This window comes from Gavia stellata, chromosome 2, assembly GCF_030936135.1.
Source record: "Gavia stellata isolate bGavSte3 chromosome 2, bGavSte3.hap2, whole genome shotgun sequence".
In the NCBI taxonomy this organism is placed as follows: Eukaryota; Metazoa; Chordata; class Aves; order Gaviiformes; family Gaviidae; genus Gavia; species Gavia stellata.
The window spans coordinates 38,539,975-38,559,155 of NC_082595.1; the positions used below are offsets into that span (position 1 = coordinate 38,539,975).

Consider the following 19,181-nt stretch of genomic DNA (forward strand, 5'->3'; position numbering starts at 1 on the left):
TCTGGTACATTGCCATAGTGAAATAACTATGTTTATTATACAATATACAGTCTGATTGTTCATCCTTGTTCTTTTCCTTCTCCATCTCTCTCTGCCTCTCCACCCCTCCACCCGCGCCCCCCCCCCGTCCCCCCTGCCGTAAGTGATCAGAGCTTGGTAAGAGGAAAATAAGTTATCGGACAGTGAAAACTAGGTATTGGAAAACATTGTGCAATGACTGCAGTAACTGTGTAGTTTGTACAGGTTAACTTTCACCTCTGGATTTTCACTAACTGTAATTCAGAATATTTTTGCTTTTTAAAGCGGTGCTATGATGCCTTAATAATTCAAGGGTTACAATAATGATGGGAACAGTCATCTACTTGTGGTGGTACATACATGTTTTGTTTTATCTGCAAATAATACAGATGATGTTAACTAAATTCTGCTGTTTGGATTTCAAAATCATATCCTAATTCTCAACAGATTACAAAGGCAGATTTGGACCAGCGGCACCCTCAGCTTGATTCTGTTTTTACATTGGCTCAGAATTTGAAAAATAAAACTTCCAGTTCAGACATTAGGACAGTGATCACGGAAAAATGTAAGTTTCTTCATTCTGTGTTTGCAAATACAATGTTTCCATGACAGTAAAAAAAAAATCTTCATATCTTTCTCTTAAACTCTTGATTTTTGAGCCTAGCTGAAGTTGCTGTCCTTGACAAACTGAAAACTTAGCAGTTAAGTGGCTTTCACTCTAACAGTCTAATGAAAATTCCTGGAACAAGAATTGCCACTTGTTTTCTTGACTGACCTTTTTTTCAAGTACAAAGGTAAATATTTTTGCTGGGATTACAAAATATCTTATGAAGAATTTTGAGTTACTTAACAGCCACAGACCCAGGGATGAGGATTTTTTATTTATTGATAAAAGGAACTAATTGTGTATCTTTATTTTTGTTGAGCTATGATACACTGGACAGCTAGTGAAAAGCATGAATGTATCAACTTAAGACAATAACTTTATGTATGTACTTTCAAAATCGTTGACTGAGAGTTAGTAGAGCTTTTAAGTCACTGATATGTACTTGAAAATTGAGTTTCCAGTTTAAAGGTCCCCATACCCTTTGAAAATTTCTTTTACTGGTACTTAAGGAAAGAAAACATGCAACTTGCACAATTAGAAATTAAGGGACAATGTATTCTTTGAACTCTTAAGCTTTGCCGATTGCTAAGATTAGAAAATTCATGCAGCAGGAAATATCACAGAAGTGAAAATGGAAAGATATTTCCTTTATGTTCTCCTCTGCAATGCAGTTTTTCTTTATTACATCTACATGAATTTCTTCGGTGTCCATAAGACTTGCTGCAGATAATAACAGGGTCAGATAGAAAGATCACATATATGTTAAAGGGTCTAATGAGATGGCATCTGCTGCCTTAGATTCACAGGAGCTATGGATTGGTAGGGGAGTAAGATCCAAAGAAGCTAAAGCAACTTGTAGGGCCTGAGTTTTGCAGCCACTTGGAACTAGGGGTCAGGTGGAAACTTGGGGGAGGATAGTAACTATGTGGTCCATGGGAATCAGTCAACAAGGGGAGATCTGGTCAGTCACAAAACATTCTTAATTCTTCAAAAAAGGTGAACAAGGAATAAAGGAACTGTATGTTGAAAATTTGAGTTCCCCTATAGTCATGCCCATCCAAGGTGGGAACAGAGAAGCTGTGTATGCTGCTGTGGGTGAAGCTTCCAGTAGATAACCTAGATGTGTGTGAAGATTTTGCTACCTGTCATGAAACATGAAAAACCTGAAGGTTTTGTGGCTACTGACATTTGTAAAGAGAAGTTTGCTCTTTGAAGAAAAGTGAAGCTCAGGAGTGCTTTATGCACCTTGTTGTTTAAATACTGAGGGGAATATACCAATATCCTACAAACTCTTGTGAGCCCTCTGTATGTTGTTACATGAAGCCTAATTACTCAAATAGCTAGGAACACAGAAACAGAGAAAAGCTTACTTCTCTGGAACTTCCCTCCTAATTACTGCATGGACATTGGGAATTAAAAGCACAGTTTCATCAGGAATTCTTTCCAATCTTTCTGCCTTTAATACCAGGCTGGCGCCCCTGACAACGTTTTCTAGGAACCTATCTATTGAACCCACTGAACGCTGAGGCTACCAAGAATTTCGCTATTTTTCTGTCCTGTTTTGGTGGATATTAGAGAGGGGAAATATGTCAACAGTGCAGAGAGTAAGGTTAACCTGGCCATTAATAGGGAAATAATATTTCTTGATATATTTTTCTATAATAATACTACTACTATGTAAACATCAAATATCTATCCATTTCAGGGATATTTTTTCCTTCCAGCTTTGTGGGGAGAGCCTAGACACTTAAGAGGTTTTTCTCTGCAGCTCATTAGAGAGGACACAGGGATATAGCGTTTTTTCACTCCTGCTATTTTTGCTTTTGCTGTTGCGGTGAAACCACTGATCTTTCCCAGCAGCTGCTGGTTTCCTTTGAACATACTCTTTATCCAATATAGTAACACCTTTTTTTAATTAAAAAATCATATTATTATTTGCTGTTGGCTTACTGAAGCTCTCTAAGTTCTCATTCAGCATGACCTATTCTCATTCAGCATGACCTACACCATGCCTGAAAATTAATCCAAAAGTTGCCTGTGGGTTGAAACTGATGAATCTGTATTGCACAGATTATTGGGTTTGTCCACCAGCAATACAGTTACTCTAACAAGTGGGCTTCGCTGCCACAGTCTTTGAGACCTTTATGAAGCTAAACAGAATATTGTTGAATGTATTAAAGTTAAGAGATCTTCCCAAGCATAATGGCTTTGTATAATTGTAAAAGTTTACCCTTTACATTATTTTTTAAATTATTTTTAATGTTCACTTAAGTGGTTTTAGCTTAAGCACAACCTCTGGCATTTTTACTTCATGGAAGATTGAAGTGACCTGAGTATCAAGTGCGTTAGTTTTCTAATAAAATTGCATACTTACTGGTAAGATAAATATGTTGGATGTGTTACATACTGCCTACCTGTTGCTGCTCAGAGTACAGATATACTCAAGAAATCCAGCTTAGTTTTTTTGGTTTGTTTGCTTTTTTACATTTACTCTTGTATTGGGTTTGCGTGGCAGCGCTTTGGTAGCAGGGGGGGCTACAGGGGTGGCTTCTGTGAGAAGCTGCTAGAAGCTTCTCCTATGTCTGATAGAGCCAATGCCAACCAACTCCAAGACAGATCTGCCACTGGCTAAGGCTGAGCTAATCAGCAACAGTGGTAGTGCCTCTGCGATAACATATTTAAGAAGGGAGGAAAAACCGGGAAGCAGCAGCCGGAGAAGAGAGGAGTGAGAATATGTGAGAGAAACAACTCTGCAGACACCGAGGTCAGTGAAGAAGGAGGGGGAGGAGAGGCTCCAGGCGCCGGAGCAGAGATTCCCCTGCAGCCCCTGGTGAAGACCATGGTGAAGCAGGTTGTCCCCCTGCAGCCCATGGAGGTCCACGGTGGAGCAGATATCCACCTGCAGCCCGTGGAGGTCCACGGTGGAGCAGATATCCACCTGCAGCCCATGGAGGACCCCACACTGGAGCAGGTGGGTGCCTGAAGGAGGCTGTGATCCTGTGGGAAGCCCATGCTGGAGCAGGCTCCTGGCAGGACCTGTGGACCCGTGGAGAGAGGAGCCCACGCTGGAGCAGGTTTGCTGGCAGGACTTGCGATCCCGCGGGGGACCCACGCTGGAGCAGTCTGTTCCTGAAGGACTGCACCCCGTGGAATGGACCCATGCTGGAGCAGTTCGTGAAGAACTGCAGCCCGTGGGAAGAACCCACGTTGGAGAAGTTCGTGGAGAACTGTCTCCTGTGGGAGGGACCCCACGCTGGAGCAGGGGAAGAGTGTGAGGAGGAAGGAGCGGCAGAAACAACATGTGATGAACTGACCGCAACCCCCATTCCCCGTCCCCCTGCGCCGCTTGGGGGGCGAAGAGGTTCGGGAGTGAAGTTGAGCCCGGGAAGAAGGGAGGGGTGGGGGAAGGTGTTCTTTTTTTTAAGATTTGGTTTTACTTCTCATTATCCTACTCTGATTTTGATTAGTAATAAATTAAACTAATTTCCCCAAGTCAAGTCTATTTTGCCCATGATGGTAGTTGGTGAGTGATCTCCCTATGTCCTTATCTCGACCTATGAGCCTTTTCTTCATATTTTCTCTCTCCTGTCCAGCTGAGGAAGGGGAGTGAGTGAGCAGCTGTGTGGTGATTAGTCCGGCTGGGCTTAAACCATGACAACTCTTTCACTCTTTAGTTCTAGTGATAGAATGTGTTCCTAATAACTGTCATGACAGGTAATAGGGAAACTTGTTTCCACCTCTATAGACTTTCAAGTAATAGGCTTTTTTTTTATGGTCTGTAAGTATTAAGGAAAAAGTATGATACTATTCATTTCTCTCCAAAGGCAGACTTACTGCTTTCCCTGATGTGCTATTTTTTATTCTAGGCTCTTGTCATGTTGTCTTTTTCACCCTTTGTTTATTAAAGGTTAAAGCGTGTTTATCGATCGTCTAATGTAACTCTGTTTATTGAGAGAGGAACAGGATACTTGAAGGAAATGGGATGTAAGCAATATTTCTCTGTTCTGCTGTGTAATCTACATAAACCTGTAGAAACCTGTCGTGGAATGAAAGTGCCAAAGTAGGCACTGGAGTGTTTCTACCTTGGCCAAAATTGTGGTACAGGTGCCATTAGAATGCCTTCAACTCACCGTTGTCTGGAAAGCTTAGTTCACTTTGTATAAGCTATGCAGATCTAAACACTATTTATTTATTTGTTTGTTTACTTGTACTGGTTTAAGTTGCAGATGCACAAAGATGACTTGCTGGTACAGCCATCACCCTAAAACTGTGCTCCTAGCAGCCCTGCTGCTGGCATATCTCTGCAGTGCAGCTGCTGCAGGTTTGCCTCACACATGTGTGTACTTAAAAAGTAAAATAATGCCTTTGAAATATTCTAGAAATAATGGTTGTTTCCTATATGCTGACCCACTTAAACAAGAGGTAGCCAAACACCTGCATTTTTCATTTGCTTCTGTGAATGTGTAAACTACATGGGGAGCTAAAATACTGAATATGAAAACTACTGTGTTTGAGAGTTAATTATATTATTGCCTCTTGTCCTGAGAATTAAGTGGTAGTTATGGCTACTTGTTTGTTTGCCTCAGGTTTTTCACATTCTGTATTGTCCTCCACAGTGGAGAAGGTGAAGAACCAGTGGGACAATACCCAGCATGGTGTGGAGGTACGGCAGCAGCAGCTGAAGTACATGCTGACAGACAGCATGCAGTGGGATGAGCAGAGGCAAGAAATGGAGCACCTCATGGAGCAGTGTGAGATCCGTCTGCGTATGCTCCTGCAGGCCCCAAAAGAGATGCTTGCCAAACAGATTTCAGACAACAAAGTAAGATCATCTACACTTTTTTCCCCTACCGGACTCCTTGGTCTATGTAATGCTACTGGATTTAATTGATGTGTGAATATACAGTTTAGTTGTAGGACCAGTCTTTCTGGGCATGATATATTCTAAATGGTTTCTATTTTTTTATATATTGGACATCCTGAGAATTGCTTTCTGGGAGGGAAACAGGTGGCATGTGTGCATGTGCATCTTTTTGTAAGTCTAGTTGAAATGAGTATAGTGTAGCATCAAATAAATGATATCATGCAAAAAGCTTGAACGTCAGACCAATAGAAGTTTAATCATACAGCCACAGAATTTAGCATGTGTTACTTGATAGAAACTTATTAACAGTAGTTTAGTAAAGCTAGGAATGGACCAAGTTATTTTAAAACTATCCTGAATTTCACTTCTGATGGGTGCTGGGCATATTCAACACTTTTTTTTATTTTTCCAATCCCCTGCAATCTTCACTGCTTTTCATATCACAGCAAACCTGCTGTGGTAAATCAATAAGTCTGATGTGCTTTGTCCTGGTGGCTGTCAGAAAAAGGGCAGGCTGTAGGTGGCACAGGATGAGAAATAAAGAGACAAATCAGCAAGGAGGGGCTCTTGTTAGTGCAGTACTTAGATCAGGGCTATTCAGAGTTTAAAAAAGTGTGTGTGTGTGTATATATATACACATGTATTCATGAAGGGACAATGTAGGGGTGCAGCTGGGTATGGAAAGAAGCAGGGAGTATGATTGTGAGAATTCATCACTGGTCCACGGCTATTCCAGTAAACAGTAAAATTGTGTGCTTTTCATCGTCTTTCTCTACATGAGCAGGGGATTGGAAATGGACTATTACGTCTGCTTTGCTTTCGTAAGTGAAAGTAGGCCTGTGCCCCAACATGTAGTACAGAGACTGTAAGATACAGCTGGACATATATATGCAAATATCTTAACTCAGAAATAATCTTGAGTTCACAATTCTGTAAAGTCAAGGCACCTTATGAATATCGGGCCACAATAAGCAAACACATCTAATGTATTTTCTTTATTTAAAAACAAAAAAAGGCTACAAAACAATGAAAACAAATTCTCATGCTGTGCACTTCATTTATGCCACTTTTAGCTACTGCTTATGTCACTATTATCATAATTTAAATTTATTCATGCTACTAAAAACATGGAAGTGTTTTTACTTCTGTTGCCAGTAAAACACAGAAGAGGATTTTTCTAGCCTTTGGTGGTTCTGGTAAATATAACTTTTCCTCACCTATTTGTGTTTTGATTCATTCATTGTTGGGACATTTAGTATCTGTAGAGTCTTTTTAAGATTTTTCTTCTAGATGAAAAATGTGTACTTTTTCTTAAAAAAAGGCAAAAAGGGAGGCGGTTATAATAAAATGCATAATATGAAAAATAGTCTGATTTTTATTTTACTTTCTCATTCTGAAATTGCTTTTTAGCTGTTAGTACAGGATTTGCATAGAGGTGACATCACAGTAGCTGCATTCAATGATCTTTCTAATAAACTTCTTCGAGAGTATCGTGATGATGACACAAGGAGGGTGAAGGAAACCACTGACCAAATGAACACTTGTTGGGTTAATCTGAACCAAAGGTAATTACAAAGTTTCACTCTATATGTAGCAGTTTGTGTCTTAAACTTGTACTCTATGTATACATGTGTATTGCAGTCTCTTTTCTGCTTTACTGCAGCATTGAGGGCTACTGTGGAGAACTAGTCAGTGAAGCTGTTTTGAGTTTTGATGATGGGAATTCACAATTCACTATGGAAGGCTTCTGTATGACTTCCCATTTATGTGGTGGTTTTTTTAAGGAAGAAAAAAAGTACTTCTCATGTTTGGTCTGAGGTTTGCCTGTGGCTATTGTTCTCTAAGTGTCTTTGAACAGTTCCTCTTCTGTTCCTTGATGCTGGTATGCTCAAGTTTTGTAGTTTGTTGCTGTGCTTTCTTTTCAAAGGCTGTAAGTATTCAGCTTGGTCTTCCAATGCATTAGTTTGTTATGGCCTTTCAACTAATGGAAACTTTCCCTGAATGGGTCTGCACTTTGGGTTCCTGAGTGGGATGTTTCTAGCAGTCCCATCTAAAAAATACTTGAGCTATAGGAATCGAGACTTACTTGAAACTTACTTCTTTCTATTCATCCTTTATTAAGACATATTTGCAAACATGTCTTAAGGAAAATATGATATTTCCCTATGCATAATATTTTTTTCCTGCAGGGTAATCTAATCTCTGCAGAAATTCTTTCCAGTACTTGATAGACAATTAACATTTAGAATAGTGTCTGACTCAGTGAGTGCAGCTTAAGGGGCGATATGCTTCATGGTTAGAGAGGCAGAAAAGAAAATTGATCCTGTGTGTATGGGAGTGGGGGAGATGACAACCAAAGTCTGTATGTTTGTAGGCATATATGTGCATGTAAAAGGGACAACTGCTTTTGTAATGAGATGTCAGTTAAGGGAATAAAAATCCTAGGTAATAAAGCCTCTGAAGTTAATGTTACATCCTGGGGAGTGAGAGGAGCAGAACTTCACAGTGACAAGAAGTAGGTAAGGAAGGAAACAGAGTAGAATGTCTTATCCTTCTTTGGAGGAAAATGGTACTTCTGTCATTTTGTGGTTTTGATGTGGCAGCTGGTTTCCTGGTTATATCCATTGAGAGGTGAGGTACAAAATAGCAAAACTTTGTATGGCTCATTCCATGTGATCATTTGAGAGAGAATAAAAATTTGTTAATCTCTAAATGTTTTGAGACATAAGATAGGATTTGTCAAGTGAGTAAAACAGTTCATAATTATTCTATGTCATGCGGACAACTTCTTATCATGGTTCTTCAGAAAACTTCCAGTAGACTGTGGGAAAGGCTGGCATATGACAAAACTTCCTTGGCTTTTTACTTTTACTTTTTCTGAACTAGGTCATAGTGATGAGGTCGTCTCCTGAAATGGCCTTTCCTGACCATTCATTTGAATTAAGATTAGGGATTGCAGCATTTTCACCATCAGATCGTCCTTTCTTTCCTCAAAGTAAACTAATGATTTTTCCAAAAATGCCATTAACTTCATCTGAATGTCATGATGACACCTGGGGATGAAGATGCAATTAGAGGGTGAGGGAAAACAGCTCCTTGTTGGATTAGCAGTAACGGTAGACTACAGCTCAGTAGTAGTCTCATTCACATTTGAACTTTGCAGTGTTTTGGCTAGAACTGGCATAAAACTGCCCACCGTTCAGAGCAGGTGACCAGAAAGAATAGCTCCTGCTTGGAAGCCTCTAATTATTTTTGAATCTGCTTAAGTCTGGAATAATAAGCAATTGCATTCTGTTGTGTATAACTGAACCTCCTCAGTTATCACTGGGGCCACTGTTTTGCAGTCTGCAGTCTTGGGAAGATGACTATCTGCTTTGTTTTTTAACTAGGGACAGAATGTAAAGGAGAACTCTGAGAACTGATGGGTAGCCAGAGCATGGAGCTGTTCAACGTAACCTCATGGAGCAGCAGAGTAGAATTAAAAGGGCAGAATGTGCAGTGAAAGCACCTTTTAAAGGGAATAAAGGTTTTTATACTTGCTTTAAATGCAATAAATAGAAATACCAGTGAACCTTGAGTGACAAGACTTACTTCATGTGGCAGATTTTGGGACATGCAGGGGTTGTACATGGAGCACGTGTGGCCCTGTGGCTTCTATAAGCACAGATCTGTATTTATAGCATAATGCTTTAAAATACCAGTTTGTTCCCATGCTTGGAGGTTGTGGAAGGGGACCTTAGTAACATCACCTGGGAGAATCACAGTCCTGAATAGCACAAGAACACTACCAGGAAGACTGTAGCCATGGCATGTAAAGTTGAAGGAGCTTATTTTAAAACTGTTGGCATTAAGAGATTGAAGCTCCCCAGCTTGACGTTGTGTAAATTGGATACTCTGCCCAGTGGCTATTTATGTTCTATTTTTATACTTTAGGGTGAAACTGCAGTCATTCTGTGTGTTTTTGCTGCCTCGGTAATGGATTATAGTTGCTGTCTGTACTGTCTCACTCAGATGTTATTTTCTGACTTTATTTTGATCACACACTTGTATGCATTGTAGACTTTTAGTTTAAATCTGAAAAAATAATTGGGTGGGACAGAAACCTGAAACAGTGCCATGAAAACTTAAATAGTAGAGTTACAATTTTCTTTTTCTTGGTCGTGTCTTTACTGCCAGAATCTGCTTGGACCTTCTCCACTGTCACTGTGTTATGTGAAGTTAGCTACATTTGTAAATGTAAAGGATTCTCCACGTTCTCCTTACACTTAATTCTCACATCATGGAAGTACCCTCTGTCTTTTGAGGCTGTTCTAATTGTATTAGAATTCTTTGAAAATCTGAGTCATCTTTTTATAGCATGGGGTAGTTGTTAATCTGCAGTACGGAATTCTCTATCATTTCCTGTTTTACATTTGTGGCCTTTACTGGAAGGAAATGAAAGTATTTGTCTGTTCTGTAAAAGTGTTGCTCGCTACTGCTATACAGGTCCTCTTTAAAAGCACCCATGTAATCTTAGAACATTAGTTGTAAATCTGTTAATTTATGCTGCTGGAGTACATATTTAGTGAAAGGAACGATTTTCAGCTTTAATTCAAATATCACGACAACAGTGGGACTATAATAGGATTTCATTCTTCCCTTTAATCTAAACCAAGCAGAAAGTTTGAGAAATTAAAACTTTAGGCTGAAGATTACATTCTTCAATGAATGTTACTAGCTGCAAAGTTCAGGTTGTCTCAATTCCCATCTAGTACATCAGTACTTAGGCTTAGAGATCTGGGTCGCTTACAGTGTTTCATCCTTTGGGGCTTTTCTTTTTCTTTGAAGGTCACCTTTATTACCTGTTCTTTCTGTTGTCACTCCTGTTCTTCCACCTTTGGCCTTAACCCCCTGCTAGGGAAGAAAATCCCTGCAGAGGGTTTTGAAGTCAGAGCTCATAGCTGCTTTTACTTGACATTTTTCTCACAGTTCCTTGGTATGCTCTAATTTTTGAGCTTGTGCTTGTTATCTTTTCTAGGTAATATCTATCAAACCATTTGTAATCCCTAGCACGCTATTTATTTTTTTTCTCAAGAGTGGGTGAAGCATTCCAGAGCTTCAAGTGAGAAGCAAGAATGAAGGCTGCTTGCTCTGTTAGTCATTTACCAGTAGCCAAAACTTGGGCAAGCATGAAGTCAGGAATTATTCACATAGTCTTATTTTGGATAAAGCAATTGTTAGCAAGTGACATAAGACCTAAGCTCCTAAAGTGGGGGTTGCAACACTATCTTTTAGCAAGTAGTCTCTCGAAAATTCAGTTGGTTATGCTAATACTTGGGAATGTAAGCCTGGCAGAATTGGGATTGCGTGTGATTTTCTTACTGCCCTTGAAGGAAAACAGCTTTTCCTTGCATCTGTCTTTTCTGATGTGCTAGTAAACCGGAATACCTGCTTTGAAACATCATCTGGAATGATACTGAACACCTGCAGCTTCTTTTCTAAAAAGAATGTTTTAACTACTTTTGGAATTTGTGATTCTAAATACAGCGATTCCCTAATACTGCTTAGCAGTACTCTTGTCACAGCATGGCAAAGAGGAAAGAAAGCCTAAGCAGAATAGGAGGAGGCAAAAGACCTGTAAGTTTGATGGTCCTGTTTGGAGAAATGTGTTCAATTAATTTGAAAATATAAAATGCTGAGGGTTTTGGCCTTGTCTTACTTGAAATTAAATATCACTTTACCCCTGGAATCTTACAATATGGTTAATGCTTGATGTGAAAATAAAATTGAAATTCCTACTTATTTAGCAGGAGCATTCTAGATAGTAGCCCTGTTAGGGATTTCTGTACAGTGTGCTGGTGTGGGACAGCTTGTTTGTTTCTTTCTTCCTGATTTTGGGAAGAGGTAGACTGCAGAATAGCAGCCTCAAATGGATGAAATTTAGCTTGTCATGCTTTAATTAACGTTGTTAATCAGAGCTTTTAAAATTGCTGACTATAACAGTTTCCCATCTGAGTTTCATTTCAATGACAAGGAAACAGTTCTGTTATGCAGAAGTACCATTTGATCTTTTTTCTAGGAAATCTTTTGAAGCTGCTTACCAACAATATGATCCAAAGGTTTTAAATTAGTTCCTTACATCTTAAAAAATCCTCTTACAAACAAAAACTTGTGTTTGTACCAACCAAAGATCTTTTGGATTGATTGAAAATTTGTACTATATTCTGCCAGTCTTTCTTTAGATTTAAGCATGTTGAGCATGGCTTGACTGTTATGATGGCAGTGTATTATTCTGTTTGAGTGATAGTGTCAGAAGTCTTGTCTTTTAGCAGAGAGCACCAGGTATTTGACTTTTCATCCCTCAGTACTTCAACTCTTACAAATTTAGGGAAATGTTTCTGCTCGCTGTAAAAGAGGAAGAAAAAATCCCCCACAACCCTCAGTGCTTCTACTCTGTATGATTTTTTGTTGATGAGGAAAAGCATTCACACTTTTCACACATGGGAATAACACTTCTACTATTTGGGGTAGCATAAGTCCGTGATGGTAATACTCAAAAAGAAAAAGCTAGGTTTTTAATTAATAACTTAGTTTCTTCCACGTGCCTTTTTAAAAAGGGCTGTGACATATATAAGCAGTTCAGAACATCTGTGGGTAGCTGTAGATATAATAACCAGAGAAACAGTGATATAAATAATGATGAAACAAGCTGTGACAGATGTAGTTTCTTTACAGAGATAACTTTCGGATTTCCTTTTAGTAGTTTCATTATGATGTATGTAATGCTGTATGTTATAGGGGAATAATCTGACACTTCTCTTGTTTTCAGAGCTGTTGATAGACAGAATTTCTTAGAGACAGAGCTGAAGACAGTACAGACCTCACACAAGGATCTGGAGAGCTTCCTCAAGTGGCTTCAAGAGGCAGAGACGACAGTTAATGTTCTAGCCGATGCATCCCAGCGTGAGAACACTGCTCAGGACAGTGCCTGCATAAGGGAACTCAGAAAGCAGATGCAGGTGAGAAACTACATAATATTGCTGTTATTCATGCTTTTTCTCAATGGCAAATGTTATAAAGGAAAGCTATCTGCTAGAGTGGGGAAACCTGCAGCCTATTGGAAGGTGTTTAAAAACCAGTATTTTAGAAGTCAGGTGTGTGAAGGAAGCAGATTTTTCTTCCTAAGGTTTGAAGTGCATATTTTGTGGACATCTGTGGCACTGAGGCCTCGTAAATGTCCTTGGAGGGTGACTGTATTGAGGAAGTGTATTAAACCTTGGAGGGTGACTGTATTGAGGAAGTGTATACTTGATTAAACCAAGTCATGTTGTGTGATTGTCCAGTCAAACAATATAATATACTTCCATCCAAGTAAAGTCCTCCTGAGCTGCACTGTCTCCTATCCCTGCCTGCCGCCTTGCTCCTGCTTTTCCAGCAATCCAAGAGGTTGTCGTGCTTGGATTACCTCTTCTCCTTCTCCTGCTGCCCAGCAGCTCCTCAGCTGGCCTTTCTTCCTGTACAGACCACGGACTGGAAACCTGAGAAATAACTGAGGAGACTAACTGACACCACATACAGTCCTTTTTAATATATGGACACCCTAGCTTGTCTAAAATCTAGAAGGGAGATCCCTTCTCCCTGTCTGAGAAGCACAGACTAGCTGACTACCACATCATCTACCTTTGCATGTCCCATACATCTGCTTTGAGGAGGTAGGAGGGAGAGAGAGGAGCTGGGTTCAGCCTGCGTTAAGGGTACGGCATGTTGAGAGAAAACTGGAGGAAGGGGTGTGGAGACCTGACAGCTCTTTTAAAAATTAGTATCTTTGGGCCTGTGGCAGCAAAAGGTTGAACATCACTGGCTAAAAGGATTTTGTGTTTCTATGACATATGAATTTCCTTTGTCCTTTTTACCTGATGTGAACGCTGTTCATGTGTCATCTTTCTCTTGAATGTTTTAATACATTTTTTCCTTCAATTAATTGCCTCATTTCGCACAGTTGTTTTGATATGCACAGAACAGGGTGGCTAGATCAGTTATTAAATCCTGCTCTCTGGGTTTGGAATAATGTCATCTGTGGTCTAAGTTCATGGGTTTTGAACAGCTTGTAATGGAAAAAAAAAGTGCTGCTTTCAGTAGTGCTGTTAATCTGAACATACCTACATTGAATTTATACTTTAAACTGTCTTGTTTCGTTTCTGATAGCAAGCTGCTCACTCACATAAGGAAGAGAACAATATATTGTGGAAGCTTGTGTCTGTTGAAGATGACATGTCACTCACCAATGTTTATATGATTCTGGTCAGTCAGGTAACTCATCTGTAGAGATGTGGATCTTTGCGAAATGCTGAGACTAGTCTGTAATGGCAACACCTACAAGTTAATGTTATACTTTCTATTGGCAAAAAACCCCAAACAACTAGTGTAGTGGAGGTGTAAGAGCTACAATGGGGCTACAGGAAGCTAACAACATGAGGCAGCGCTGTGTGTAAATAGACTTGTTTCTGCATTACCTTCTATTCTGTGTAGTCAGTCCCACCAAGATAAAGCTGTTGTTTCACAATTTGTTTGTTGGCTCTATGCAGCTGTGAAGCATCTTGGTCATGGGAGATTGTTTGCCCTCCTTCATTGTGCTGCAGTCTGGTTAAAATTGCCAGAGTTGTGCTATGTGAGGGGAGAACTGCTGGGCAATACTGCCTGCTGTGTGGGGAAGGTCTATAAGCAGCACTTGACCATGCCCATTCTCCTGGCTTGTAACCGTTAAAGTGAATGTAGATGCTTGGCAAGGCCTCCCCTTGTTCAGCATCCCATTACCTGATACTCTCCCATCTTTTTCTGTGACTCTATGCTTTTACACACTGTGCACATGAAGCATAATCACTTAACTTACCCATGACTTTAAATAATATTGTGAGCTTTTTTCAACTCCCACAGGAAGTTAAGCAGAGCATGTCAAAGACTGTCATAGTGTAATGGCTTCCGAAATGAACTTTTTCCCCTACCATCTTTCAATCTCATTTTAAATATAACCGAAGACATTCACAGAATCACTACGGTTGGAAAAGACCTGTAAGATCATCAAGTCCAACCATCAACCCAACACCACCATGTCCCACAATGCCATGTCCACACGTTCCTTGAACACCCCAAGTCTGTCATATCATGACACTGGCAAACACTCCAAAATCAACCTTTGTGTTTTCAAATATTTGTTGAAATGAACTTTTGAAAACGGAATGAAGCTCTAACATCTTGCTGTACCTTAAAAAAAAAAAAATCAAGCCCACTTCCCTTGCAAGTTCTTAAGCTTAATACCTGATTAAACAAAGATAATTTCCTGTTCTTCCCCTGTTGAGTGGCATAAAATAACAATGTTCTTCTGTCTGTGCTTTGTTGAATATGTGAAGAAGTATTTCTTCTAAATGGCTGTAAGAATAATACAGGGCTTGTGATTTCTTCCGCTCTGTGTGAAGATGCCTCTGTCCCCAAGGCCTGGGCCTTGAATAATACTTCACTCTGAGTTTAAGGTGTGATGAATTTTAGGTGAGATGTCCTGAACATAAACAAAACATGATGTTTTTTTGTTGTTGTTATATGTCACGTATTTTTAAAATAGGATCATCTGTTAAACTGGCATCTGTGTGTGCGTGTGGGAGGACTATCTTCCATTACATTTTGGGACTAACTTGTCTGGCTGCAGCTCAAGCCACTCTACAGTGGAATTGGTGATCTGGGCACTGTTGAAGCCTTGTTTTGCTTTCCATTGCAACATCTGAGGCTAGCGACTGTACTATGCAAATAATGCAAAGTTTGAGTGTGGTAACTATTTTTTTTTGAAAAGGAGGACATTCACAATTATAGCATCAGTCTTTTTAATTCATTCTCTCAGTATCTAAATGTTGCAGAAGACTTTCCTTTCAGGTTAGTGCTGAAATACTCCAGTCTGTGTTGCAAAATGTTTAGCAGCCACCTGAAAGAGGTTAAAACCTAATTTGAAGCAAGATGCAGAAAATGAGCTAGGAAATAGTAAGAAGTAGTGCCAGGTCAATGTGTGTGAAGTCCTGTGCCTACGGATGTAAAGGTGTTCAAAATAATTTGAAAGTTTTGTTTTATTGTAAATCAAAATCGCCATGACTAGTGGTGGGCTATTTGTTTGTCTCACTGCTTGATTCAAACTTGTATATTAGCTGGAAAGGAAAAAAGCAGAACTGAAAGAAGGTGGCAGGTATGGACTGTGGGTTCTATCTTACACAGAAGAGGATTGAGCTCTTGCACAGTTATTTCCAAATGCCTCAGTGTTTTTGAACTTGTGCTGTTTCATAGGTTTCCTCAAAAGATGTTCAGTAACAGCATATCAGCTAACAATGGTAGGCTAGAGCTGGTAGGTTAAAGGAGCAGACTTGTGGTGGGAGAGAAGACTTAGATACAAGCCAGGAGCAATGGAGTACAGGGGAATGGTTCAAATGAGTGGTGGAGATGAGGAAAGGTGAGTCTGGCAAGGTGGAGAATACAGGTGGTGAGATTTCTGTATACAGAGTGGAATGAAGGCTCTGTTTCCTCAAAATGATGTCATTGGTGCTGGACAGATAAGGAACAAAACAGAGTACAAGTAAAAGGGGTTTGCGTCAGGACTGGTAGAAATATTGATTCAGTTCTAAAAGTAAGGATGAAAAGGTTGTGTTAGCAGAGTTGGATGGAAAGAGTTTTTAAATGTCCTATATGAAGAACCTGTGTCTGGTATTCATCTCCTCAGATGGAAAGTGCCTGAGAAGAGGCAAACTAGTGTATAATGCACTGGCATTTAAGCTATGCATTATCTAGGATCATATGAACTTGTCATGCTACCTGTAGTTGGTGCCTCTGTACTGTGCTGGTTGATGTGCTTGAAATGTGTATGTACCTGTTCACGTGGCAACATGCACACTCAATAATACCATTACTTATGATGGTGTCTACCACCTATTGTGTTGATAATGGCCTCTCTGACCCTTTGCTACAGCAGCCCCTCTAATACAGGTTTAAGTAGATTCATCATGGCACCTTTGCAAGTAATAAGAAATAGCTGTATTGCTTTGGGAGTGCCTTGCTGGTAGCAAAACACTTCCATGCTCTTGAACGTCCTACTGCCATCCTTAGTTGGCTTAAATAATTCTGCTTTGTCATGGGAAAAACATCAAAATGATGTTAGCTCTTTGGATTCAAGGATGGCTAGAAAAAGGGGTGATGGCGCAACTGTATGCTTTTAATTTGTCAAAACCCTGTTCTTTCTTGTCCTAATAAGTCATTCAGGAAAAGATTTTAATTGGAAACGGCTCCTTAAAAACGCTCCTCCTTTGTGGCGCAAGTGTGAATCCTTTGACATCTCTTTGACTAAATTAGCCTTAAGAGAGTTCACGGCGGTGAGGTTTACCCCCTGCAGTTTTTCCTTTTGTATTGGGTAATCTAGTTTTGAGAAGTGCCTGTGTGATTTATTAGCCTTTAACGTATGGCTGATATAATTAGGGCAGGTATTCCTCTGCTCCTCTCTCAAGATTTATAACACAGTCTGTTATTCACTCACTCTACAGCTCTGGCAGAGCTGCGTTTAGTCTGAGAGCGAGAGCATCCTTTCCCGGAGTGAGGGAGCAAATGCTCAGTCTGCCGATAGAAAGCAGCTACTAGGGGAGAACAACTGTTGTGATACCCTGGAGCTGTCTTCCTGAAGGAATTCCTTTTTTGTTCCTGCAGCATTCAGGCTTAAATTAATAACCTTTCCTGGCTATTTAGCGCACTCCTGAATGGTGACGGACGCTTGGCTGCTCAACAACTTCATTTACCCTCTGCACAAGCAGAGCTGAGCAGCACTGCTTAGAAAAATCTGTGAAGGCTGTTATTTTTTTGCATTTGTCTCGTGGGGTTTTTTTTGGGAGAGAAACTTATGCTGTATCAACCTCCTTTGCCTTTGAAACATATAAAGCCTGTGGCTCGCAAAAGCAGTCCTGGAAGAGAGCATGCTCAGAAAGCTGGCAAATCATTGTCCAGTGACCGGGAGGAAATGATAGTTGCTCTTCATTTATAATGCAAATTCTGAGGTGTCTCCAGAAGTGTGGCAAACTTAAAATGATGGCTGTGGTGAGAACGTCTCTGCAGAAAGTTGTGGTGTTGTTGCATCGTTTACAAAGGATGGCAGTTTCTTCTCCCCGTTACCAGAAGCTTTGCAAGGTAAGAAATGTAAGCCCTAAATCTTGAGAGTATCTAATGCTAACTCTGTCTTTCTGAGATAAAAAGAAAAGAAAGTAACAATGGGATGAGTGTCAAAAGTATCTAGGCTATCTAGTGTGTTTTCAAAACCTGCTGTGCTTTCATGTGCATGTTTTGTTAAAGAATGCAATACAAAAAACCCCTGTGCTTGTCAGTGATACATATTTCAAAAAAGTGCTCTCTTGCCTACCATTTAAGTGTCCAGAAGGAAACTGTGAATGTTCAATCATCTTTTGTAAAATACTACCGCATCTCTTTTTGCAAAGGAGTTCGTTAATTCTTGGTAAATGCAGTACTGTAACTCCTGGGTACCCATTATGTAGAATAACTGTGTTCTTCCATGCCCAGGGTTTTTGCTTTTGGGCTTTATGAAACTTTTAATTAGGAATGAGTTCAGCAGACTAATACGCAGCCATGAAATCTTGACTTCACCTGCCTGTATTTATAGAGTTCTTTCGGAGATAAAGAATAAGGATAAGGAAAAGTTGGAGGAAAAGCATGTTGACATAGGCTACCACTCATTGGTATTTTTGCTGTTACGTGTTTTGGTGTCTGACTGTTTCTGCTTCCACTGAGACTGTGTTTACTTTTTTTTCTTGCAAAGGTTCAGTAGTTTGGAACTTTAATACTGTGGTAATGATCTAAACTACTGAGTAAAAATCATTTTTTTTAAGTAGGTTGATCACTCACCAGTTTGCAATTTTTTTTTAAACTGGTCTGTAAAGTCCACGAGTTAATACTGCTGCGGTGTCGGTGCCTGTGTGGAATGGTCATACTGTGGTGTATTAGTGGACTTTAATAGAAGGATTCTGCTTCTTAACTTTGGAAAAATATAAAATTGGAGAGGTCTTCAGCTGTACACTGACATAACCTTATAGAAATTCTATATGGTTGTCTTTGAACTTGTTTTTTTATTCTTGCTACTTGTGATACTTTAAAATTGCCTGTGCTTTTTGGTGAAAATATGCCTGAGTTTTGCATACGAGGTGTGTGAAAACCAAAGTGCGTGGCCACGTCTTGTTCCGACGGTAAAGCAAAGCCACCGTAACTCATAATACTAGATTCAATCTGAAATGTGTTTCCTATTATGAGAAATACAAAAATGACATCAAGTAAAAGAGATCCCATTTCTACTATAGAGTTTGGAAGTAAGAAAAGGGTATAATGTGGTATCTGGTTCATAACAGTGAAGCTTGTAGAGGACCTTCTGGCTTATGGTGAAAAACACATTGTTTCCAAATCAGTGTTTTGGTGTGCTTCTGTTTACAAAACTGTACTAAGAGGTGTATCTTCATTATGAAGAATGGTAGACAGTAGTTTGTGTACATACAAGCTATTTTAAGGCTCAATTATTCTTGTCTCTATGAATTCTATCATTAAACAGTCCTGTTTGCTTTTGTGAATAAGGGAAATCTTTTCTCATTAATGGGTTTTAATTGTCTTTTCATAAGCACCAGGAAATTAAAAGTACTT

At 39.7% G+C, this 19,181-nt stretch overlaps 1 protein-coding gene across 1 annotated transcript in view; it reads left to right on the forward strand.

Annotated features, from left to right (window-relative positions):
* Positions 1-19,181, forward strand: part of UTRN (utrophin) — a 359,477-nt gene that overhangs the window by 123,055 nt on the left and 217,241 nt on the right. The window contains exons 48-51 of the mRNA XM_059833258.1: positions 466-583; positions 5,242-5,447; positions 6,900-7,054; positions 12,298-12,487. Of these exons, the coding sequence (XP_059689241.1) occupies positions 466-583; positions 5,242-5,447; positions 6,900-7,054; positions 12,298-12,487 (669 nt within the window). The remainder of the gene's footprint in view (positions 1-465; positions 584-5,241; positions 5,448-6,899; positions 7,055-12,297; positions 12,488-19,181) is intronic.